The 25,206-nt window shown below is 41.4% G+C and overlaps 2 protein-coding genes across 7 annotated transcripts; both read right to left on the bottom strand.

The window, feature by feature from the left end:
* Nucleotides 1-1,777: 1,777 nt before the first annotated feature.
* LOC111957398 (ectonucleoside triphosphate diphosphohydrolase 4-like) lies at nucleotides 1,778-12,923 on the bottom strand. 4 transcript variants are annotated; one of them, XM_023978196.2, is made up of 13 exons: nucleotides 12,392-12,923; nucleotides 12,035-12,148; nucleotides 11,695-11,889; nucleotides 11,328-11,533; nucleotides 10,755-10,905; nucleotides 10,535-10,638; nucleotides 10,098-10,157; nucleotides 9,790-9,944; nucleotides 7,510-7,676; nucleotides 7,070-7,394; nucleotides 6,837-6,922; nucleotides 6,571-6,732; nucleotides 1,778-6,434 (listed from the first exon to the last, which is right to left on the bottom strand). In XM_023978196.2, the coding sequence occupies exons 2-13, from the start codon at nucleotides 12,040-12,042 to the stop codon at nucleotides 6,200-6,202; spliced, it is 1,854 nt and encodes a 617-aa protein (XP_023833964.1). In that variant the 5' UTR covers nucleotides 12,043-12,148; nucleotides 12,392-12,923; the 3' UTR covers nucleotides 1,778-6,199. The 4 variants fall into 4 exon arrangements, with proteins under 4 accessions (XP_023833964.1, XP_023833967.1, XP_023833965.1 ...); XM_023978199.2 differs by having other exon boundaries at nucleotides 11,328-11,373; nucleotides 12,060-12,148; XM_023978197.2 differs by having other exon boundaries at nucleotides 9,814-9,944; nucleotides 12,392-12,922.
* A 4,065-nt stretch (nucleotides 12,924-16,988) lies between these two features.
* On the bottom strand, nucleotides 16,989-20,064 carry chmp7 (charged multivesicular body protein 7). Of its 3 annotated transcripts, none has more exons than XM_023979450.2 (11): nucleotides 19,981-20,064; nucleotides 19,552-19,810; nucleotides 19,268-19,439; nucleotides 18,990-19,175; nucleotides 18,706-18,839; nucleotides 18,541-18,589; nucleotides 18,330-18,449; nucleotides 18,089-18,187; nucleotides 17,934-17,991; nucleotides 17,577-17,813; nucleotides 16,989-17,487 (listed from the first exon to the last, which is right to left on the bottom strand). In XM_023979450.2, exons 2-11 carry the CDS (start codon nucleotides 19,806-19,808, stop codon nucleotides 17,432-17,434), a joined length of 1,368 nt encoding a protein of 455 aa, XP_023835218.1. In that variant the 5' UTR covers nucleotides 19,809-19,810; nucleotides 19,981-20,064; the 3' UTR covers nucleotides 16,989-17,431. The 3 variants fall into 3 exon arrangements, with proteins under 3 accessions (XP_023835218.1, XP_023835219.1, XP_023835217.1); XM_023979451.2 differs by having other exon boundaries at nucleotides 19,986-20,057; XM_023979449.2 differs by lacking the exon at nucleotides 19,981-20,064 and having other exon boundaries at nucleotides 19,552-19,974.
* Between the last annotated feature and the right edge of the window lie 5,142 nt (nucleotides 20,065-25,206).

Here is a 25,206-nt window from a genome sequence, read left to right as displayed (position 1 = left end):
TGTTTAGAAGCCTCTTGGACCTAGACTTGGCGCTCCGATACCACTTGCCGTGTGGTAGCAGAGAGAACAGTCTATGACTAGGGAGGCTGGAGTCTGACAATTTTTAGTACCTTCCCCTGACACCACCTGGTATAGAGGTCCTGGATGGCAGGAAGCTTGACCCCGGTGATGTACTGGGACGTACGCACTACCCTCTGTAGTGCCTTGCGGTCGGAGGCCGAGCAGTTGCCATTCCAGGCAGTGATGCAACCCGTCAGGATGCTCTCAATGGTGCAGCTGTAAAACCTTTTGAGGATCTGAGGACCCATGCCAAATCTTTTCAGTCTCCTGAGGGGCAATCGGTTTTGTCGTGCCCTTTTCACGACTGTCTTGGTGTGCTTGGACCATGTTAGTTTGTTGGTGATGTGAACGCCAAGGAACTTGAAGCTCTCAACCTGCTCCACTACAGCCCCGTCGATGAGGGGGCGTGCTCGGTCCTCCTTTTCCTGTAGTCCACAATCATCTCCTTTGTCTTGATCATGTTGAGGGAGAGCTTGTTGTCCTGGCACCACACGGTCAGGTCTCTGACCTCATCCCTATATGCTGTCTCATCGTTGTTGGTGATCAGGCCTACCACTGTTGTGTCATCAGCAAACATAATGATGGTGTTGGAGTCGTGCCTGGCTGTGCAGTCATGAGTGAACAGGGAGTACAGGAGGGGACTGAGCACGCACCCAAGGGGCCCGTGTTGAGGATCAGCGTGGCGGATGTACCTACAACTGCAATCATTGCTAAAATAACTGAACTAAAATAAAATTTACCTCATAAAATGTAACCTGTAATTGTCATCTCATTATTTTCATACTGTACTTAAATTACAAGGGTTGGATTTGCACTAAATGTTTTAAATCACCACTTCAAAGGCATGTACACAATCTGGTATATGGTTTACCTGAAATACAGTATCTACTGGTATCATTTTAAATTAAGAACATATAGCTCAACATGTAAACAATGTGAGGTTAGCTATTATCTGCTTCAGATGACAGATGCCCATAAGGCCAGTAGCATCATTGTACTGTTATCCTATGGCAGCATTGGCCATGAATGCCATATAAGCTGCAAAATAGATTCACATAGCTGATATACTGAGAGAGAGAGTGACAATAAAATAAAACAGATTGGAGATAGACAAAAAGGAAATGTTCATTTGAGAATACAACATTGACACTAGTTCATTTTGAATAACAATTAAACACTTAACTTCAGAGAATCAACACTTCACAAGGTACAAATAACCTAACTCGTAAGTAAAGATTAGACATTTTAGTCTAAACAACATAATCTGGGTGGTTCGAGTCCTGAATGCTGATTGGCTGACAGCAGACTGTATACCACAGGTATGACAAAACGTTTATTTTTACTGCTCTAATTACGTTGGTAAGCAGTTTATAATAGAAATTGGGGGTTTGTATATATATACCACGGCTAAGGGCTGTATTCAGGCCCTCTGCATTGTGTCGTGCATAAGAACAGCCCTTAGCCGTGGTATACTAGCCATATACCACACCCCCTCGTGCCTTATTGCTTTAATAGATAATTGAGTAGTAACAAGTAGGTTATTATTACTAAAGTATAATTTCAGGCAAACAAAAAAACTCAACCTTGCTCCACTGATCCCTGGTCTATCTACTGGGTGAGCAGATATCTATTCCAGCCCAGCAATCGCACACTTGATTGCAATCACAAGACAATACAAAAAAAATCAAGTGACCAAAGAGATACAAGGACAATTCAATGGTAAAATCTGTCAAATGTATTGCATATAATCTGTTCAATCCAGTGTTTACATTACCCATCCTAAATGGCCAACCTGGCTTAACCTAACTCCTCTTCAGACTCATCCATCACCAGCTGGGTCAGACCTGAAATGTAACACAGGGGAGAGGAGTGAAAACAAACCCCCACAGTGCAGTGTCTCAAACCAGGCCACCCAGACACTCAGACAGGCCGGCTACAACAACATGGCCTCTAATGGGCAACTTGTGCTTGGGTGAGGGGGTCATTAGTAGCTGTCTGCAGTTTAGTAGTCTTGATTGATATCCTTGTGCTACACTCCTGCTCATCCCATGCAGATTGCATTTGATTGTATATTTTTATTATTCAACAAATGGATTGTTGATAACATTTGTTTCCTGCGCAAACCGTACATTGATCTCTGTACACCTACATATATATTATATATATATATATATATACATACATACACATACATACTGTACCAGTCAAAAGTTGACACACCTACTCATTCAAAGGTCTTTCTTAATGTTTTACTATTTTCTACATTGAAAATAACACAACTATGAAATAACACACATGGAATCATGTAGTCATCAAAAAAGTGTTAAACAAATCAAAATAAATGGTATATTTGAGATCCTTCAAAGTAGCCACCCCTTGCCTTGATGACAGCTTTGCACACTCTTGGTATTCTCTACCAGCTTCATGAGGTAGTCACCTGGAATGCATTTCAATTAACAGGTGTGCCTTAACAGTTAATGTGTGGAATTTCTTTCCTTCTTCATGCATTTGAGCCAATCAGTTGTGTTGTGAAAAGGTAGGGGTGGTAATACAGAAGATTACCATATTTGGTAAAAGACCAAGTCCATATTATGACAAGAACAGCTCAAATAAGCAAAGAGAAACACCAGTCCATCATTACTTTAAGACATGGTCAGTCAATACAGAACATTTCAAGAACTTTGAAAGTTTCTTCAAGTGCAGTCGCAAAAACCATCAAGTGCTACGATGAAACTGGCTCTCAGAACTGCCACAGGAAAGGAAGACCCAGAGTTATCTCTGCCGCAGAGGATACATTCATTAGTTACCAGCCTCAGAAATTGCAGCCCAAATAAATGCTTCACAGAGTTCAAGTAACAGACATCTCAACATCAACTGTTCAGAGGAGACTGCTAGAATCAGGCCTTCATATTCGAATTGCTGCAAATAAATCACTACTGAAGGATACCAATAAGAAGAGACTTGCTTGGGCCAAGAAACACGAGCAAGTAACATTAGATCGGTGGAAACCTGTCCTTTGGTCTGATGAGTCCAAATGTTAGATTTCTGGTTCCAACCGCTGTGTCTTTATGAGACGCAGAGTAGGTGAATGGATGATCTCTGCATGTGTGGTTCCCACCTTGAAGCATGGAGGTGTGATGGTGCTTTGCTGGTGACAATGTCAGTGATTTATTTAGAATTCAAGGCACACTTAAGCAGCATGGCTACCACAGCTTTCTGCAGCGATACGCCATCCCATGTGGTTTGCGCTTAGTGGGACTATCATTTGTTTTTCAACAGGACAATGACCCAACACACCTCCACGCTGTGTAAGGGCTATTTGACCAAGACGGAGAGTGATGGAGTGGTGCATCAGATGACCTGGCCTCCACAAATCACCCAACCTCAACCCAATTGAGTTGGTTTGGGATAAGTTGGACAGCAGAGTGAAGGAAAAACAGCCAACAAGTGCTCAGCATGTGGGAACTTCTTCAAGAATGTTGGAAAAGCATTCCAGTTGAAGCTGGTTGAGAGAATGCAGAGTGTGCAAAGCTGTCATTAAGGCAAAGGGTGGCTATTTGAAGAATTTGTTTATCACTTTTTGGGTTATAACATGATTCCATGTGTTATTTCATACAAATGTAGAAAATAGTAAAATAAAGAAACCCTGGAATGAGTAGTTGTGTCCAAACTTTGGGGTCACTTAGCTTATTTTTTTTTTAAATAACATCAAATTGATCAGAAATACAGTGTAGACAGTCATTTACAACATTGACAATTGTAGCTGGAAGCAGCAGATTTTTTATGGAATATCTACATAGGCGTAGAGGCCCATTATCAGCAACCATCACTCCTGTGTTCTAGTGGCACATTGTGTTAGCTAATCCAAGTTTATAATTTTAAAAAGGCTAACTGATCATTAGAAAACACTTTTGCAATTATGTTAGCACAGCTGAAAACTGTCCTGATTAAAGCAGCAATAAAACTGGCCTTCTTTAGACTAATTGAGTATCTGGAGCATCAGCATTTGTGGGTTCGATTACAGGCTCAAAATGGCCAGAAACAAAGCACTTTCTTCTGAAACTCGTCAGTCTATTCTTGTTCTGAGAAATTAAGGCTATTCCATGCGAGAAATTGTCAAGAAACTGAAGATTTCGTACAACGCTGTGTACTACTCTCTTCACAGAACAGCGCAAACTGGCTGTAACCAGAATAGAAAGAGGAGTGGGAGGCCCCGGTGCACAACTGAGCAAGAGGACAAGTACATTAGTGAGTCTAGTTTGAGAAGCAGACGCCTCACAAGTCCTCAACTGGCAGCTTCATTAAATAGTACCCACAAAACACCAATTTCAACGTCAACAATGAAGAGGCGACTCCGGGATGCTGGCCTTCTAAGCAGAGTTGCAAAGAAAATATTAAGATGGTCAAAAGAACACACACTGGACAGAGGAAGATTGGGAAAAAAGTGTTATGGACAGACAAATCTAAATTTGAGGTGTTCGGATCACAAAGAACATTCGTGAGATGCAGAAAAAATGAATTGATGCCATCTGTCAAGCATGGTGGAGGCAATGTGATGGTCTGGGGGTGCATTGGTGGTAAATTGGGAGATTTGTACAGAGTAAAAGGGATCATGAAGAAAGGCTATCACTCCATTTTGCAACACGATGCCATACCCTGTGGACGGCGCTTAATTGGAGCCAATTTCCTCCTACAACAGGACAATGACCCAAAGCACAGCTCCAAACTATGCAAGAACCATTTAGGGAAGAAGCAATCAGCTGGTATTCTGTCTATAATGGAGTGGCCAGCAGTCACCGGATCTCAACCCTATTAATCCGTTGTGGGAGCAGCTTGACCGTATGGTACGTAAGAAGTGCTCCTCAACCCAATCCAACTTGTGGGAGATGCTTCAGGAAGCATGGGGTGAAATGTTATGTGCTTTGATAAACTATCCCCTTTACAGCAGTGAAATAACAGCTTCTAAAAACAAAGCCCAGTGAGTTTGACAGTATATGAAGGGATTCCTAAATTAAATTATCTTCACCCTGTCACTTCATTGAACTGAGGAGACAGCAAAGTTTTCCTCTACTGTAGCTCTGAGCCCTCGATGTGAATTCAGCTGATGTGGACTGGAGCATCTCTCCAGTGATAATACATGAATAAATATTGCGCCATTGCAGCTTCGATAAACACTACCTGTTCTGCAATAGGGTTGGAGGAAAGTGAGGGAAAAAAGGACCTAGTGTAACAAAAGTCTACTACAATAGATCAAAACAAACTTAGAACAGTGGTTTCTGAAGAGCTGTAAGTAGTTAGCCTGAATTCGAACAAGGTACTATTGTGACGCCTCTTGCACTGAGATGTATAGCCTTAGTTTTCTTCTGTGGCGCAGCAGTCTAAGTAAAAAATAAGCTGTAAATCAAAGTATGACAGGTGCCCGTCAGAGCAATAAACTTTGAGGGTGAACAGAGGTGCCCACAACCAATAAACATTCACTGATCATGCACCCAAAATGCAAACAGAGACGCTAGAAACAATGACACTGAAATTAAATTGCATCAGGATAATGTGACAGATTATCAAGAACCGTGAATCTATAAATATGTACTGTAAAACAGTAACTGTTTCATCATCGTCCTCATACCCCTACTATTGTCTTGTCACATTCATTCAATGATGTGCTCCTATATTGGAAAAAACAGCAGTTTAGGGGCGTTCTTTCACAATATGCCGTTTTAGGAATGACTAATTAGGGTAAGTTGTAAGGCAGCTGCCATTGGAACCTTACAGGAAGCTTGAACAAGCCTGCCTAACTGGACCAAGTACGGATGGGACCTCACAAACTTCAGGCAAGGATAGTTACGCTCTTTGTACCTCGTTCACATTTCCAGAAACATAAAAAAGGCTGATATTTTGATATCATAAAAAACACATTCACAAAGAATTTCATGGATGGTGCAAACTCAACATGCAATATCTCCCACACCAGTTCATCCCAATGCTGTCTGATGTCTGTTCATTGGACTCATTCAAAATCGATCTAAGTTCTAGTCTTGTTCATTTCCAGCTAAGAAATTAAGACCTTAACATAAAGGTGCAGGCAAATGGATTCCAGCTGGGAAAGAAAAGGCTGATTTTGGAGTGACAGATGTGAAGTCTACAGGGTGATAGGGAGCGGGTGGGATCGGAGACCCTCCTCTAGCCACTCAACAGTAGAGTGGGTGCAGCGTTGCGTGGTACAGCTGTGGATACGTCGGAGGCGCAGCAAGTAGAGCAGGATGGATAGGAGGACAACCAGGAAGCAGGCCAAGAACAAGTAGTAGTTGTTGACAAAGGAGAACCTGTGACGCCAGTGGGAGTAGACTCCTTTCAGGCTCTCCTGCTGAATATCCCTTGGAGAGGAAGGTAAAAGTGTGAGTGAAGGACATTAACTATTTTTCAACGTCTCCATAACCTAATCAGCTAAAATATATTGGCTATCACAACGTACAAGCATAATAAAGTGTGACAGAGCAAGAGTTTTCTTACCTCAAAGGCAAAAAACGGGTTCTGTAAAGGATGGCTCCAAGAGTCCATTGTACCTCTTTATCGTAGACCAAAAGGGCAGTCCTCAGGTTTTTGTAGTCCGTAGGGAAGGAGAAGCCTGTGTGGAATACCTCATACATCCAGGCTGATTTAAAACACTGGTACCTGCACACAATACATACATTTTAACATGAACTCTCCTTGACAACCATTTACCATTACTGGACTCAAGTCTTACTAAAATAGCCAGAGCCAGTGGTGGGACTTACTTGAGCCTGTGAACATCAGCGTGAGAGGCATACAAGCCCGAGTCAAATCGCTCTTTCAGAGTTCTCCACTGAGTGGCGCAGTAACTCTGCAGATGAAGCGCAAAGTAATTGGTAAACACAGCCACACTAACTGCAATTGTCCTAATCTTTGGTGAAATATATGCATTTTACATGCAGTTAGAGGACTGCCATCTACATTGAAGAGATGCTGCTTTGCTGTGGTATGGGCACACCTTGGCAGCACTGGCATACTTTGAGGAGTTAAAATCCCCGCCCATGCGCAACACATCCTCTGTGCAGTAGTAGAACTCAGAGAACCCATAGAACTGGCTGTTGGGGTAGTCAATGGGAGGCTGGTAGATGCCATTGAGGGAGGAGTGAGTCTCATTGGTGTGGTTGAGGAAGGGCTGAAGCAGCTGTCTACAGTGATCAAAATCCCCCGTGCCAAGCAGGTGGAGTTTCTGTGTGACTGGCCCCACCTCATCCTGCAGGTCTGAGGGTAGACATGGGTCCAGGAGGGGGGACTCTCCTGTCTCACCTACATGCTGACCCAGGAGCCTGGACAAACCAACTCAAATGAGCTCTCCATAAAGACAAGCAACAGCAGCACTGAACAATGTCAAAACTAGTACACTCTTTATCAGTCTCATAATAAAGTGTTGAAGGTTCTTACTTGTTTTTAGTGAGAGTGTTCATGACAATGCTCTCCTCGTATCTTTGTCGAGCAGCATTTCCTCCAAAGCCCAGGAAGGTGGACACATAGACCCGGTAGACATGCTCTGTCCGGTGGGCATCGCAACCCAGGTTGAACTCTGCAAGCAAATTTTTGGCCACTTCCTCCTACAAAATATAATAACATTCAATATCAGACAGGAAATGGTTCTCTATTATCTAAGACTAAGTCTACACTAATATCAAACATTGAATAATGTTACATATATACAGTGCATTCGAAAACTATTCAGACCCCTTGACTTTTCCACATTTTGTTCCGTTACAGCCTTATTCTAAAATGGTTAAGTAAAATGTTGTCCTCAATCTACACACAATCCTCCCTAAATGACAAAGCAAAAACATATCAAAATTTTAGCAAATTTATACAAAAAGAAAATAAGGTATTTTTTTTATAAAGTATTCAGACCCTTTGCTATGAGACTTGAAACTTAGCTCAGGTGCATCCTGTTTCCATTGATCACCCTTGATGATTCTACAACTTGGAGTCCACCTCTGGTAAACTCAATTGATTGGACATGATTTGGAAAGGCACACACACTTGTCCCACAGTTGACAGTGCATATCAGAGCAAAACCAATCCATGAGGTTGAAAGAATTGTCCATTGAGCTCCGAGACAGGATTGTAACGAGGCACAGGTCTGGGTAAGGGTCACAAAACATTTCTACAGCATTGAAGGTCCCCAAGAAGACAGTGGCCTCCACTATTCTTAAAATGGAAGTTGAGAAGCACCAAGACGCTTCCTAGAGCTGGCAGCCCAGGCCAAACTGAGCAATCAGGAGCAATCAGTAACCAATGGTTACTCTGACAGAGCTCCAGAGTTCCTCTGTGTAGATGGGAGAAACTTCCAGAAGGACAACCATCTCTGCAGCACTCCACCAATCAGGCCTTTATGGTAGAGTGGACAGAATTAATCAACTATTCAGTAAAAGGCAGATGACAAGCCACTTGGAGTTTGCCAAAAGGCACCTAAAGGACGCTCAGACCATGAGAAACAAGATTCTCTGGTCTGATGAAACCAAGATTGAACTTTTTGGCCTGAATGCCAAGCGTCATGTCTGGAGGAAACCTGGCACCATCCCCTACGGTGAAGAAAGGTGGTGGCAGCATCATGCTTGGGGATATTTTCAGCGGCAGGGACTGGGAGCTTAGTCAGGATCAAGTGAATGATGAACAGAGTAAAGTACAAAGAGATCCTGGATAAAAACCTGTTCCAGATCACTCAGGACCTCAGACTGGGATGAAGGTTCACCTTCCAACAGGACAACAATCCTAAGCACACAGCCAAGACAATGCAGGAGTGGCTTTAGGACAAGTCTCTGACTGTCCTTGAATGCCCTAGCGAGAGCCAGGACTTGAAGCCGATCGAACATCTCTGGAGAGACCTGAAAATAGCTGTGCAGCAACGCTCCCCATCCAACCTGACTGAGCTTGAGAGAATCTGCAGAGAAGAATGGGAGAAACTCCCCAAATACAGGTGTGCAAAGCCTGTAGCGTCATACCCATGAAGACTCGAGGCTGTAGTCGCTCCTAAATGTGCTTCAACAAAGTACTGAGTAAAGTGTGAATTACTTAGGTAAATGTGGTATCAGTTTATTTAAAACATTTGCTAAAATGTCTAAACCTGTTTTTGCTTTGTCATTATGGGGTATTGTGTGTAGATTGATGAGGGAAAAAAACAATTTAATCCATTTTAGAATAAGACTAACAATAAATGTGGGAAAATTTAAGGGGTCTGAACACTTTCAGAATGCACTTTAAAAACCATTTACTTAAAGAAACTTGGACCAAGACAGTTCCGCATATAGCAAAAGCTCCAGGTGAATTACGTTCAGTGGAGAGCAAAAACAATGAGAAGAGAAGGTAAGCATGCAAATTGTCAGAGTAAATTAAAAACCATAGACATAAACCGGTCATAGATGTTTTGCATGCTGGCTCTCATGCATTATCTTTGATCTTCATTCCAGTTTCAAAGTAACACATTGTGGCTAGTATTCTAATGCTAAAGCACAAATCCGGTTATGAAGCCCTGCAGCAGGCTTATCTTTACAGCAGACCTCCAATAGTCCACTCGGAATGGAGAGGACTTCATCTCCAGAGGACAAACATGATGTTTACAGGTTTAACCAGGGAATGAGTGGTGGGGCTGAAGAGAAAATGGGTGAGTGACAAAACCCCAAAAAGAGAGCACAAAAAGGCTAAATTGTTGTTTATAATAACCTGTTGTGGAGAAGCAAAGCTTACAGTTTTGGGCACTTCGTACGCTATCTGTGTGGAGACGCCACCCATGTCCAGAACACCGGCGGTCCGTGTCCTCACCAGCGCCTCCTGCTGGTCACCTCCTGGGACCTGCACCTCTACTACTGCATCCCTTTCTATAGGAAGGATAGAAGAGCAGAAGGTCCCATTGAAGAAGGGAAAGGGAGACACAGGAGTGTCAGAGGTAAGTAAAACAAGGGAAAGAGGAAATTACAGTCTTCAACGTGAATATATGCAGGTCTCTTAAGGAAAGTTCTTTAGATACTTACCACTATCCACATGATTAAACTTTCCAAGGACAAAGTTGATTCCAATCCATGCATACACACCTGTCCAAACACAAGAAAGGACAATTCATACAGGGCTCTACGCTGACTTGAAAAAAATATATCATATTTACAAGGAGCATGTGTACCCCTCAGTTGAAAAATGTAGGTGTACAAACAATGAAAAATATTTGAGCTAATAAAGCTAGAATTCTTACATTTTTCTAGACGCACTGGTGCTCCTAAATTACAATTCTAGGTCACACAGCAAAATATTTAGCCGCATATGAGAGTAAAATGGTCACACTGTAGAGCCCGGTCACATATATTCCAGAATTTTTACTGTTATGTTACAAATTTTCAACACTGAGCATGATGATATTCTCCATCAGAATGGTCAGTGTTTAGCTTGCCAGCTTCTATAAAACAGGTTAGCTCACCTTCCTGCTTGCCAGAAATGACCTCCACATGGGAATCAGAGAAGAAGAAGTTGAAACGGACAGGGACGTCAGTCCTTAGATCCTCAAGAAGTGCCTCCTGTTGACTGAAAAAAAGTATACAAGCCAATTTCAGCATGGTCATAGTGGTGTAAAAAAAAAAAAACTTTACAACTTCCATCTCAAGATGAGAAATACTCTCAGGTGTGGTGGGTAACTGTACCCGTCAGGCAGCACCCTCATTCCAGCTGTGCAAAATATGTACAGAGGGGTCTCCTGGTGCTTGTGTTTCGGAATGTGCCGGGCAGCAAAGCTCAGCAGGGGGTGGATGTAATCACTGGCCTTCTCTGGTGTTTTTGCTAGAGCCGAGATACCTTAAAAAAAACACCAGAAAGTCATGACCATGGCTCAGTCTTTCTTGGATGGAATGGATGAGTTCTTTAAACTATTTTTAAAAACATGTTTTTTTTATTGAATTTAACTAGGCAAGTCAGTTAAGAACAAATTCTTATTTACAATGACAGCCTACCCGGCCAAACCCGGATGACGCTGGGCTAATTGTGCGCCGCCCTATAGGACTCCCAATCATGTCCAAATGCGATTCAGCCTGGATTCAAAACAGGGACTGAAGTGTCGCCTTTTGCACTGAGATGCACTGCCTTAGACCGCTGCTCCACTCAGGAGCCCAATGTCAACTAGAAGCCAATGTCTTCTACATTATGAAAGAACAGTGAGAATGTGTGCATGTGGCTATTCCCAGCAGCACACCAGTCATCAGCAACCAGGTATGCCTCACCTGGTATGATCTTCATGACCACTGGCTTCCTGTGCTGATCTCTCATCTGTCGGATGTCAAGCAGGTCATGGGGATTACCATTGTGCCTGGGCCAACAGTACACAAACACCCTGGAGCCACTGCTGCCGCAGTCCACCACCAGACCATAGTTAAGGTTGTGATTGCTAGTGTCTGTGGCCTCCACATCTGTGACCCTCGCCAAGTGTCTTAGTGAAAAGTTGAACATTTTAGGCCAAATTCGGGCAAAAATGTACTTTAAGTTTTTACAGGAATACATAAAGATAAATAAAAGGCATACACTGCATGTGTCCTCTACAAACAACTGGGGGACAAATGTATATCTTCTAATGTGATACAAGTGTCTCACCTGTGGAAATAGTTGTCCTTTCTGTTCCAGCTGTCCTGGCCCTTTCCTGTTACCAGCAACAGGTAAATCAGTCCTAGCAGTCCCACCAGCAGACCAAAGAAGAACAGCTGCCTGAATGAAGGTAGTGGGACACTGGGTAGAACCAGGGACGACAGGCTGAAGTGCCAGGAGGCTGGGAGGCATGATAAGTTGATCCTGTAAGAAGAGAAACCTCAGTATGGTTAAATACACTGACTAGTCTATATAATAGCGATATAGTAATTAAAAGGTTGAACAAGATGTGAGTTGCTAAACTTTGCCAAAACATGTATTGGTCTTCTAATCAGTCGGCAGAGCCTACCTTTCCATGACGTGAACTGTCTTACTAGTTCACTGGATGGAAATCCAATGGGCCACTGAAGACCGGAAGTGTTGGCTTCGGACCCTCACCAACATTGTCCCACCTGCACATGGTCTTGGTAAAAGAAAATAAACACTTGAGCTACAAGATATGCGGTCATTATTACTGAAACCAACCAATACAACATGGTGACATTTGGCCACCAACGCATGTACCACTTTTGCCACGTAGCTATCAACGTTAGCGTTTTGCATAGGATGTAACCGGGCTAATGTTTGTTTTGTTGTTAGCGAAAAACAGAACACCAAATTAGCCTAGGCAAGTAACGTTAACGTTACAGTACGCAATTGTACCCACCTACGGTGCATCTAAAACCATTGAGTTTCGAACGACTTCGTTACATAAAACATTAGCTACGGACTATCATTACTAATACTAACTTAGCTAGTAGGAGGAATTGCTGAAAGCACAGTGGCTAGGCTAGATAGCTAACGTTACCTATCCAATACGCAGGTCAGGCAGATGTGAGTGACGTCATTTTTTCACTGGTGTAGCCCGCTTGCAGTAAGTAGCCAGTAAGTAGCCAGTCAGTCAGTATGTCATTCTTCAAGCACGTGTGCTTTTCTCCATGCATTTTTGGGGTTTGAGTAAATTATTTTCTTGCTCATTTCAATGTCTCAAGAGGCTAATTGGTTCCTGAGTATTCTGATAGCTTTCACGGGTCCAAGGCAAGGCAACTGTGATAGTACAACTCCCAAATTGCCACAATTGAAGAAACATTTGCAAGTTCATTGGAAACAGAAACAAAACTGAACAGTGTGGGATATGACTGCAATACATTTAATACATATTTGGTATATAAACTGATATTGTTATCATAACACCCAACCCATTAGTGGATCTGAAAGTGGCTTTATATCATCTATAAATGCACTTGTCAAATTTATTCTGCCGAGTGTCTGCGGGTTTTCGCTCCTCCTTTGTACTTGATTGAATTAAGGTCACTAATTAGTATGGAACGCCCCTCACCTGGTTGTCTAGGTCTTAATTGAAAGGAAATTAACAAAACCAGCTGACACTAGGCCCTCCATGGAATAAATTTGACGCCCCTGTATAAATGCATTTAAAAAGGAAGTCCCTTTTAATCCAGGGTTTTAAAACAAAGGTGTCATTGTACGCTGATGATTCATGTTTTCTTTTAAATCCACAGCCTCATAGAGGATCTAGATTACAGCTCTGGATAAGAGCGTCTGCTAAATGACTTAAATGTAAATGTAAATTACAACCAAATTATGATAAATGTATTATATTACGTATTGGATCACAAAAAAATACAACTTTCACATTACCGTGTAGTTTACCAATAAAATGGTCTGCTGGTGAAGTGGATATACCCCGTATACATATCCCGAAATAAATAAATGATCTCACTCCAATGAATTTGAATAGAAAGTCAGCAAAAATAGATAAAAGATCTTGCTACCATGGAAAGGTAAATACCTGTTAATTTGTGGAAAAATCACCCTGATTAACTCTTTAGTCACATCGCAGTTTACCCATTTGCTTATGGTCTTGCCTACACCTAGCGAACAGTTTTTAAATTATGAGAAAAAAAGATAACATTTTATTTGGAACAGCAAGCCAGACAAAATTAAACAGGCCTATCTATATAATTAATATGAATTCGGGGGGCAGAAATGATTAAATATTAAGGCATTAGACCTCTCACTAAAGGCTTCAGTCATACAAAAGTTATACTTAAATCCGAACTGGTTCTCTAGAAAATTTGTAAGAATGTCTCACCCCATGTTCAATAATGGCCCTTTTCCTTTTATTCAGATTACAACCCCACACTTCCGTTATTTGAAAAGGAAATCATCTCCCAAATATCGCTATTTTTAAAACAAGCCATAGAAAGTTGGTTGCAATTTCAATTTAATCCACCAGAAAAGAGAGAACAAATAATACAACAAATATTGTGGTTAAACTCAAATATACCAATTGATAAAAATTTATTATTTTTAGAATAAAAAAATAAAAAAATAAAAAGGTATAATCTTCATTAACGATATCATAAATAGGACTGGTGGAGTTGTCACACATGCAACTAACAAAAACATTAGGAATGTTCAGCTCCACCCAAAATTACAACCAACTAATTGCAGATTTACCGCAAAAATGGAAGGGGGGAAAGTAAGGAACTTCTCTGTCGGCCCTGCATTAAAATACCATAATTGGTTAAAGAAAATTGTGATAAATAAAAAGTACACCAGTTTCATTTAAGGACCAACAAAAATGACAGCCGTGACATCAGGGTTGGATAGGTTACTTTCTAAATGTAATCAGTAACGTGATTTTGGGATTACCACAAACTCAGTAACGTAATCCGATTACATTTATTTACTTTTAGATTACTTTCCCCTTAAAAGGCATTAGAATAAGAGAAAAATGTATGTTTCCAATTAAAATACATCTATTGCAGGATAAATCAATGTTAAAGTTTACATAGCTGGCCATATACAGATGTTAAATTTTACTTTCTGGGTTGGTTATGTAGGCTTCTTCTAACCCATCACTTTCTACTACATATAATAATAATATATATACAATAAAAATCAAAGACTCAGAATTCCAGTCATCCAATAAATGTTAAACCCCTTGAATAGGACTTTGAAATATGGAAATATAGATTAGCCAAATTGTTTTACCTGAGCATAACCCCAAAACTAAGGACTTATTAGCCAGCCCTACTCTGTTGTTTATGATTGTTGTCATGGAGGACTGATTGGGCCCATTGATTCGAGTTGAAAAATAAATGCTGCGCTCATGGAATGGCATGCTTAGAGCACTAATGAAAAGTGTATTTACATGTGAAAAATGAATGCCATATGCTGCATTTGCTATATGCCTATTGTTTACCTTTTTGTTGGTGACACTTTGATATCTTGTTAAAGGGCAAATGTTAAAGGGCAAATCCACAGATGAAACAATAACAAAATGCCACCTCGCCTGTTTTGGTAAAAAACTGAGGGATGGGCCTGGAGAAATGTCACCACTCTCAGATTACTAGACAGAGCTATGGATGCAAGGACTGACAATCCATGATATCAAAATGATTGTTTTAACCATGTTATAAGGCTAGTGTGTGTTTACATTTACAATGTTTACAGAGAAAAACAAGCGTATATTTTGGGTTCTCATGGAGTGTGACAGTTGAACTAAGCTCACGAGACATTTATAAGTTATATTCTTCAAGAATCAATGGATATATATATATATAAAATGTATAAATACAATAATGGATGTAGCAAGTACAGATTGGCCCTTTAAGTCAATCAAAAGTGTGCGAGTTTGAGCATGTGTCCATTAGGCCTATAGATTTATTTTATCAACATGAATTAGATTGAGCAATAAAAGCCCCACTTTTATTGAAACTGTTGCAAGAGAGCATTTTTCGCTGGCTGTCCACTGGTTTCAAAAACAATGATTGATAGGCAGTTGAAACTTCTTGAATTTAATCATTATGGTTTCAAATACATAGATTTGTGAACAGTCATACACAATCCGTAAGGCTCAAATAGCTACATGAGAGAGCAGCAATATGATTCACATCAATGCGCTATGTAGATAGCAATAATAGTGATATCCGTATCGCCGTAGACTACACCACTGCGGTCATCCTTACCTCCAAGCGTTTATTAAAATTGTACAATATTTGGATGCCGACAGCAGTCGCACTATTGGAAGACATAGCTTGGACTGTAGCCTACAAAAGCCCATTCTTGCTCTTTTCCCGCGATTGATCAAACACATTTTGTGTCATCATAGTGGTCTTTGACTTGTGATCAGACTCGCTCAGGTGGAACAATCGTAAAAACGTACGCATTTTTTCAATGCTGATTTGAATGTCATTGGGAAAACAGAAGTGTCAAATAATTTTTTTCGCAAACATGCTTTCTGAATTTACAAGTAATCCTCGAAGTAATTTAGTTTTTCAAATGTATCTGTAATCTGAGTACAATATTTTTTGCTTGTAATGTAACGGATTATTTACCGGGATTTGTAATCCGTTACCCCAACCCTGAGTGCCATATAGATTGCAAAATAGTTGGGAAGATATTTTTGACGTACCGATTCCATGGCACATGGTTTATGAACTGATACGCAAAACTCATTTTTCAATTTAAATTATTATACAAAATTCTTGCAACAAATAGAATGTATTTATATGGGCGATACAACCTTCCCAGCTCTGCAGATTTAGCTGTGAATGGACAATCATTAGATCATATGTTTTGGTACTGTCCATATGTTTATTTTCAATCTAGAAACAATGAGAATAAAAGGTTCTGAACTTTTGTGAAACAGTTCAGTTGAAAAATGCATGGCAAATAGAAATCCAATATGGTGGTGTTAAGAGATAGACGGGAGAGGTTGAATGGAGATAACTAATGTAAAACATACTTTGTCCGTAAAACTTACATAGGTTCAGAACCTTTGTGAAAGAGCACAGTTTGAAAGACATGGCAAGTAGAAATCACACCGGATGGACATCAGAAATAGATGGGTTAGGTTGAGGAAGGCCATGAGTAAAAAAAAATATATATAACTATTGTAAAATAGACTGTGTCCATAAAATGTATATTGTATGTATAAGCTGGAAGTAAGCGTTGTTGTTCACTAGTTTACGCCAATTAGGGGAGGGGTGATAGGGTTAGAAAGCAATAAAGGAAAATATTTTTTTATAAGATATATACACATACATACACACACACACACTACCGTTCAACAGTTTGGGGTCACTTAGAAATGTCCTTGTCTTTGAAAGAAAAGCACATTTTTTTGTCCATTAAAATAACTAAATTGATCAGGAATACAGTGTAGACATTGTTAATGTTGTAAATGACTATCGTAGCTGGAAACGGCAGATTTTTCAGCTGTGCTAACATAATTGCAAAAGGGTTTTCTAATGATCAATTATCCTTTTAAAATTATAAACTTGGATTAGCTAACGCCATTGGAACACAGGAGTGATGGTTGCTGATAATGGGACTAGATATTCCATAAAAAAATAAGCCGTTTCCAGCTACAAGTCATTTAGAACATTAACAATGTCTACACTATATTTCTGATCAATTTGATGTTATTTTAAAATGGACAATTTTATTTTTTTTGCTTTCAAAAACAAAACAAAAAATATATGGCGGATTGGAAGTGATGCTGACAATTACGTTGATGGAAGCTACAATATTAAAGCTGATCTACCCCCTTTAAAAAAAAGTGATCACAGACCTATGTTACAAAAGACATATCATGCAATTATTTTTGATCACCATGCCCAGACACACGTTGAGGGTCAGGGATCGTTAGTGCAGTTTACTTATTTTATTACTGTTGTCACTGTGCAGGCTCAGCCCTCTTCACTGGAGAGGTACGATATTTTTGTTGAAGACCTATAGGGAGTGATGAGTAAACAAAGGTTACTTCAGTAGCCTCTTTTGTGGTAGCATTTGAAAGATAAAGGAACAAGATAGAGGCATACCTGTATCTGCAAGCGTTATGCGACTACGCTCTTTATCCAGTTCATCATCTGTGATATTGAAGTGGCTTTGAGGGACTGAGGGCAAAGCGCTCAGCAGATCATCACAAAAGGAACCAGATTCCCTGACAGGTGTAAGAGGGTGTGACGGTACTTCAGGTAGCGTAGAAGGCTCATCCAGACTAGAGTTCTCCAATAAAAATCTTAGCTCATCCTCCAGCCCGTCTGTGTCTGCATCCGCTAAACACATAGGAATAGGATCATTGATCATTTGCCAGACTCTCTGGACATTGGCCATTTGATTATGAAATTGTTTCAACACTACAACTAAATAGCTGTATAATATGGAATAGGACATACTTGAGTTGAGTGCTCCACCAGCCAGAATTTGGTTCACTTCATCCTGAGTGTCACACAACTGTAATATCAAACAGTGAGAAAATTAATTTAGACTGGTGTGGACATGCAACAGTTCAACAATAGAATCTACACGCAGTCCCGGTGAAGAGTCTGACCTCTTGGATTTGATCCACAAGGCTCTCAGCTCCTTCTACTGTCACATCCTTCAAAGAGAGTCGCAGGGCTGACACTCCAGCCTGATACGCCTGTATCACCTAGAGGCATGCAGAAAGATGTATATAAAGAGATCACAATACCTTAGTTCCTGTATGTGGGACATTGGCCACAAATTACCCACATAAGCTTCCTCTATTTTGGTTAGATTTTTTAATGTTAATGTATCAAGTGCATATTCACCAGTTTGTCAGTCTGTGAGTTTGCTATCTTGTCTAAGATTCCCTTCACATTTTCCAGCTGGGCATATAAGTGGTCTGCTTTCTTCTCGACTCTCTTTCGGCTTCTCAAACACCTTAGAGCCTGGGGGAGAGAAATTAATTGAGGTTTCCCCGACAGGATTTGAGTTGGTGAAAGACAAAGTCAACACAGGATCTGAGGATTGTAAATCGACCTGAGATTTCTTCCCTTCCCGCAGCAACACCCTAGCTTCTTCTTTGTACCTACAGACATAACACAGCACAAATCACACACAATCTTGTAACATCACATATTTGACAACATTAAATGATGGGTCACACTGCACGAGACAATGCTTAATGGTGTGTCAGGGACGCACTTCTCTGCCTCTAGTCCCAATGCCTCCACCCTCTCTTCAAGCAGTCTCTCACTGCGCTGGAGCTGGTAGATGCCTAGGTCTACGTCACTGACAGGAGACACATGATTCTGTCCTGGCTGAGAAAACTTCACAATCTGTACAGACAAAAAAATATACATTGGCTCAATGCTACACTGAGACAGTGACATTATCCTCAAAGAAATCTGTGAAGGCTCAGATAATGGTATGAGTTAACGTACATGTAATAATATGCTCACTTAAATGAATGATTCTATTATCCTCACCTTCTCGCCTCCATGCAGTGATACTGTCACCTGCTTCTCCCTCTGCAGCTGTAGCAGAGCCATACACAAGGTACTCTCGTCAACACAGACATCGGACGACAGTGTACGGAGCTCCTGGAAGGACAGGAGAGAGTGGTTGGCCACTGGGGAGCTTCGGTAGACACCAAGCAATTCTGCTGCCTTCTCCTGGAGGAAACATACAGAACATAAGTAAGAGGTTAGTGTTAAATGCTAGTTGCCCCTTACATGTTTTAAAATTAACTAATTATAATACACACCTTTACCAGTTCAATGACCACAAACAACTCCTTCAAAGTAACCCCACTGCTACCAAGAAGAGTTGAAAAGGTCCATTTTAAAGGCTTCACCAGCAACAGGCCAACACCCCAAGACACCCACCCACAGTCTACATTTGCGGCAAACTCTGACTCCCTTTGTATCTTGCCACACCTGCCAGAAATACAAACAAGTACAGTCAGGTAAGGAAAGTGGAACTATGGCACTTTTAGGTAGGCAAAATTTTGCTCACACTTTAGCAGATTGAATTTCATTGACATTATACCTGGCCATGCACTGAATGACAGTAGCCAAACCCAAAGGCATAATTCCTTTTCTCTGAAAAATCTTGTTCAGCTCCTGCAAATTAACACAGACGGTTCCACGACTCCTGCAGATTTTAAGAATGAGTGATGTCCAGAAATCCATTTTACTGTCCCAATCTGTTGTGCTGACATCTCGGCTTTCTTTAAAGTCAGAGAACAGGAAATTCATCCGTTCATCGTCCTCCCACTCAAGTGGTAACGCTACTTCAGTAGACATTTCTGTACAGCAAAAGGCAGACAATGAGAGTGAAATGCTAACGTTAGCTAAGCTAGCAGGTAGAATAACAAACATTAAGTGACCAAGGCTATATCAAACTGAGCTGTTTCACTAGAATATTCTATGATAACATTTCACCCAGATGATCAGCAAGCAACCATCTAACCAATACCTTACTGACTGTGTGCTCCACAACGTATTGTTTTGAAGTTAGCTTCTTCTTCTTCTTCTGCTGCTGCTGCTGCTTCTTCTACTTCTTCTTCAATGAGGTTTAACGGCAGTTGGCATCCGATAAATGTTGCATTACCGCCACCTACTAGACTGGAGTATAACTCCCTTATACTTTGCTTGAAAATAAAACATAAAATCTAAAAATACCCTACACTCACTAAAAACCCACTACCCTACTCCACTATTTCAATCTACCTAGTTCTACCTCAGGCCAACAGCATGAAAGGACGAGACACCACCACTCAACACACCCTGAAACTATTCTGACGTCAAGTCTCATACACCAAAATACCCCTCTGCAGCTGCCACCACAACCTCAATTTTCTGTGACTTATGTTCCATCCCTGCAGTACAGTTGATAACCATTGCATACATTTCTAAAAATGCAATCTTACTGAAACATATATCACTTGTTGGCCTATCCCTCTGTACTGGTACAGATCTACTACTCACACCACTTCTCTCAGGATCCCTCCCGCTTGACCCATCTTCCTCTACTTTCTTCACTGCCTCGGCATATGACAACTTCTGCTCTACTCTAACCCTGGAAACCTCAACCTGCCTCTCTCGCACTGGACATTTCTGAACCCCAGGCCCATGGGCACCCCTGCAATTGACACATACCCCTAGTTTCCCCAATGCTACACATTCCTTTGTCTCATGCCCTTCTCCACACCTCTCAGACCTAGTAACCTCCCTCCTACATACTGCTGCCACATGCCCAGAAGCTTGACACCTGTAACAATGTAATGTATTCAGCACAAATGCTTGTATGGGATAATTTATATATCCTAACATCACTTTGTCAGGCAAAGACTCAACATCAAAACTAAAAAAGAACAGACAACTGGTACGGCAATTGCTCGGCCTCTGACCGCAAGGCACTACAGAGGGTAGTGCGTATGGCCCAGTACATCACTGGGGTTAAGCTGCCTGCCATCCAGGACCTCCACACCAGGCGGTGTCAGAGGAAGGCCCTAAAAATTGTCAAAGACCCCAGCCACCCCAGTCATAGACTGTTCTCTCTACTACCGCATGGCAAGCGGTACCGGAGTGCCAAGTCTAGGACAAAAAGGCTTCTCAACAGCTTTTACCCCCAAGCCATAAGACTCCTGAACAGGTAATCAAATGGCTACCCGGACTATTTGCATTGTTGCCCCCCCACCCCCACCCCAAACCCTCTTTTTACGCTGCTGCTACTCTCTGTTTATCATATATGCATAGTCACTTTAACTATACCTTCATGTACATACTACCTCAATTGGGCCGACCAACCTGTGCTCCCGCACATTGGCTAACCGGGCTATCGGTATTGTGTCCCGCCACCCACCACCCGCCAACCCCTCTTTTACGCTACTGCTACTCTCTGTTCATCATATATGCATAGTCACTTTAACCATATCTACATGTACATACTACCTCAATCAGCCTGACTAACCGGTGTCTGTATGTAGCCTCGCTACTTTCATAGCCTCGCTACTGTATATAGCCTGTCTTTTTACTGTTGTTTTATTTCTTTACTTACCTATTGCTCACCTAACACCTTTTTTGCACTATTGGTTAGAGCCTGTAAGTAAGCATTTCACTGTAAGGTCTAAACCTGTTGTATTCGGCTCACGTGACAAATAAACTTTGATTTGATTTGATTTGACAACTCTTGTTCCACCAGTCACGCCACCCTGTCTGCGTTTCACCAAACGACGAGCATTACAAACACCGGGAATCTTCCCCTTCAGTTGGTCAACTTTTCCATTTACCACTACCCCAGTAATCACTCCTTTGAATGCCGCCATTTTCTTGAGAGCAAAACAATTCGCATCTCTTGTCCTTGAAGTTAGCTTGCTAGCAGCTTCTTCTTGTTATTCTTCTTCTTCGGTATATTGGCAATCACAGAATTTAATCTGCGTCTTATGTGGGATGGAAACAGGATTCCCCCCAAAAACTGAACAAACTACCAAATATAACAAAAAATATTTAAAAAAAGAAATAAGATAAAACTAAATCAAACAACTTTCCTGTAAAAAAAATAAAACAGATCTGATACCTACACAGGCTCAAGGGAAACCGGGAAGGGTGGGTCTTTCGGCGCCAGTACCCCTTGCAAGTCTTCAGATGTAAAATCCTTAAATCCCAAAAACTTTTCTGCTGCAGCCACAATTATGTCCAATCTCTTAGAGATTTGCACTGTACAGTTTATAACGGTGGCAATGAATGCAACAAAATCCACCTTTTTAACATACAGGGTATCTTTGGTCTGGCAGAAAACATTTACTACAGGCTGTGGTGTATCCACTACTATACAGTATCTTCACTAGCATCACGTGTTTTCTCAATGCTTTTAAATCGCCTCTGCATAGGAGATTCGATTGACCGTTCTAACTTTTGCCACCTCAATCTCCTTCACCCTTACAGGGCACTCCAGGAACTCAGGGTCATGATCCCCACCACAATTGCAATACCTCGTCGTCCTTCTACACACCGTTCCTCAGTATACACTGTTCGTCTGCACACAATTGAAACATGGTCAAATCCTTTACAATCCTTACACTGCAGTGGTTTGGGGATGAAAGCTTTTATGGCGTATCTTACATAACCAAGTTTCACATGTGTAGGTATTTGCTCTTTATCATAAAAACAATAGGACCGACTTTCTTCTTTTTCCCCATTCACCCAGCAGGTCAGACGCCGGGCACTAACCACACCAGGAATTCTCTTCAGGTGTTCAACCTGAGATTACTCCTTTGACAGGTGTTCTACTCCGAAGTTCAAAACACAAAACTTATGTTGTCCGGATTCTTTTGAGGCCCACTGCAATCTTCCTCTGCTCTTCAGAAATACAATTAATCAAAATAAGACTTCTCCTGGTCACTCTGACAGACTCCACTTTTCGAAGCGCATACTTCCCCATTTCCGACACGTCAAACGGGTTTCCCACATATGCATCCTTACTCAACAAACGCATCCCAACAAGAAGCGATTCATTATCATTCATACATGTATCCTCCACTCCAATTTTAGACCATTCCCTTTATGTTCCAGTTTTCGATACTACTGTTGTCTATTCAGAGCATTCATCTTCACTAAATTAGCTTGATGCGCTGCTTGATTTGAACTCAGCATCCACTTCCGCCATCTTCCCACTTACAATCACCTTGCGGGATGCTACCAACCCTCGCTAGCAGCTGCCAGCTCACTTCCTCAATGTCAGATTTGTGCTGTTTCTGTGCATGTTCACGATGGTTGGAATCAGAGGGCGTGTTCGAGCGGATCACTTTTGTCAAGTCGGTGACCAAAAAGGTGGGTTGCATTATCATTATGGTTATAAAAATTGTCCGACTTCAGACTCATGTGATCAAAGGTCATGCAGTTTTTGATTTAGTCGCCTTCAAGTCACTGCAGTTGCTTCTCACCAACTGCACCATACAACCATCACCTGCCTTATAAAAAAAGATTGCGGTTTTGAAACTGCAGTAAAAGTGCAGTAACTGCAGTCGACAGTGGAATTTTGGATGCAGTAATTGCAGAATAACTGCAGTGTACTGCAGTTATACTGCACTCTAACTGCAGTTACATTGCAAAATTACTGCAGTAAAAAAACAAACGTATTTTGGACGCAGTATTTGCAGCATACTGCAGTTATACTGCACTCTGACTGCAATCTTTTTTTTCGAAAAGGCTGCATTGTGGAAGGCACTATTTGTCAACCTATCATTAGGGTGTTTTTGTTTGACCCATACTAACCTTGTCCCCAGGCTAGTATTGCTGGCGTATATGCCACAATCACGTCCTATCGGAGTTATCAAAAGCTCCTAGTTCTGAAATTTCACTTGAACAATGCTTCCCATTCAAGAATCACATTGAAGTTCAATTCTGAAACAGGAACCAACTTTGCCTTGATTCTAAAGCTACAGAGCAATGCCGGCATTATGGGCGGGGCTTATGGGGCCTGGCCCGCCCTACTATACCTCCTTGCCCATCCAAATCAAATATTGAAATGTTGATCATTTATTTCACCGAGACACGGCTGACAGAAAGACGCATCAATCTAAGATAAAGCATCCGAGCGAGCAAAACAGCGCCCCTCTGTTTCCGTTTGTGTAGACCATGTATCTGATTCTGTCTGGACCAATAGAGTATGGCATGTCATACTATTTCTGACCATACAGCATCAGATACATGGGCTCCATTTAGTAAGACAGAGGGGCGCTGGTTCGCTCACTCATTGGCCTCTGCAGGCTCCAGTGAGAGAGTTTCAGCAGAGAGGAAGAGGTGAAGCGAGCTGTGGCGTGTATTTATTTACCTAGAAAAAAAGAGTATGACATTGTACAATTGTAAAATGTACACACATATGACTTCAGTTTGTGAGTCAGTGATATGGGAGTTGGAGCCATGTTCATTTTGACATTATAAAGAAAAACTTTTATAAACAATTGCAACACTGCCATGTTGATCCTATTAAGTAAGCCTTGCTGTTGGAAAACAACTACAGTGTCCAACTTTTTGCTGTTGCAAATGCACCTCTCCGACTTCACCCACCGATTTTCATCTATAGTCGGCTTCATTACTGACCAGACCGCTCGCACGTGTTGATTTTGTCCTCCCACACCAGACGTGAACAGGATACACAGGTTGAAATATCAAAACAAACTCTGAACCAACTGTATTCATTTGGGGATAGGTCGAAAAGCATTAAACATTTATGGCAATTTAGCTAGTTAGCTTGCTGTGGCTAGCTAATTTGTCCTGGGATATAAACATTGGGTTGTTATAGTCCAACAATTTATCCAGGGCTCCTGTGGCGCAGCGGTCTAAGGCACTGCATCTCAGTGCTAGAGCTGTCACTACAGACCTGGTTTGATTCCAGACTGTATCACAACCGGCCGTGATTGGGAGTCCCATAGGGGGGCTCACAATTGGCCCAGCATCGTCTGGGTTAGGGGTTGGCCGCGGAAGGCCGTCATTGTAAATAAAAATGAGTTTTTAACTGACTTCCCTAGTTAAACAAAGGAAAAATAAAAGGGTAACAGTTTGTTTCCTAGTAATCTCTCCCCCTTCAGGCTTCTTCTTCTTCTTTGGACTTCATATGGCGGTTGGCAACCAACTTTAAGGTGCATTACCACTACCGACTGGAGTGTGGACTTCAGTTCATCTTTCAATCACCCACGTG

This window comes from Salvelinus sp. IW2-2015, linkage group LG33, assembly GCF_002910315.2.
Source record: "Salvelinus sp. IW2-2015 linkage group LG33, ASM291031v2, whole genome shotgun sequence".
Taxonomy (NCBI): Eukaryota; Metazoa; Chordata; class Actinopteri; order Salmoniformes; family Salmonidae; genus Salvelinus; species Salvelinus sp. IW2-2015.
Note: the sequence above shows the minus strand (reverse complement) of the source record. Positions and strands in the feature narration are given on the sequence as shown.

Coding starts and splice junctions, on each gene's coding strand:
- LOC111957398 (XM_023978196.2), bottom strand. Junction 10,639..10,754: donor ATGAGGGTGCTGCCTGACGG/GTACAGTTACCC, acceptor ACTTTTTTTCAG/TCAACAGGAGGCACTTCTTG. Junction 7,677..9,789: donor GCTTTGCTTCTCCACAACAG/GTTATTATAAAC, acceptor TATATTTTGTAG/GAGGAAGTGGCCAAAAATTT.
- chmp7 (XM_023979449.2), bottom strand. CDS start 19,883: ATGTTTGTTATTCTACCTGCTAGCTTAGCTAACGTTAGCATTTCACTC. Junction 19,440..19,551: donor GTCATTCAGTGCATGGCCAG/GTATAATGTCAA, acceptor TATTTCTGGCAG/GTGTGGCAAGATACAAAGGG. Junction 17,488..17,576: donor CATAACGCTTGCAGATACAG/GTATGCCTCTAT, acceptor CACTCCCTATAG/GTCTTCAACAAAAATATCGT.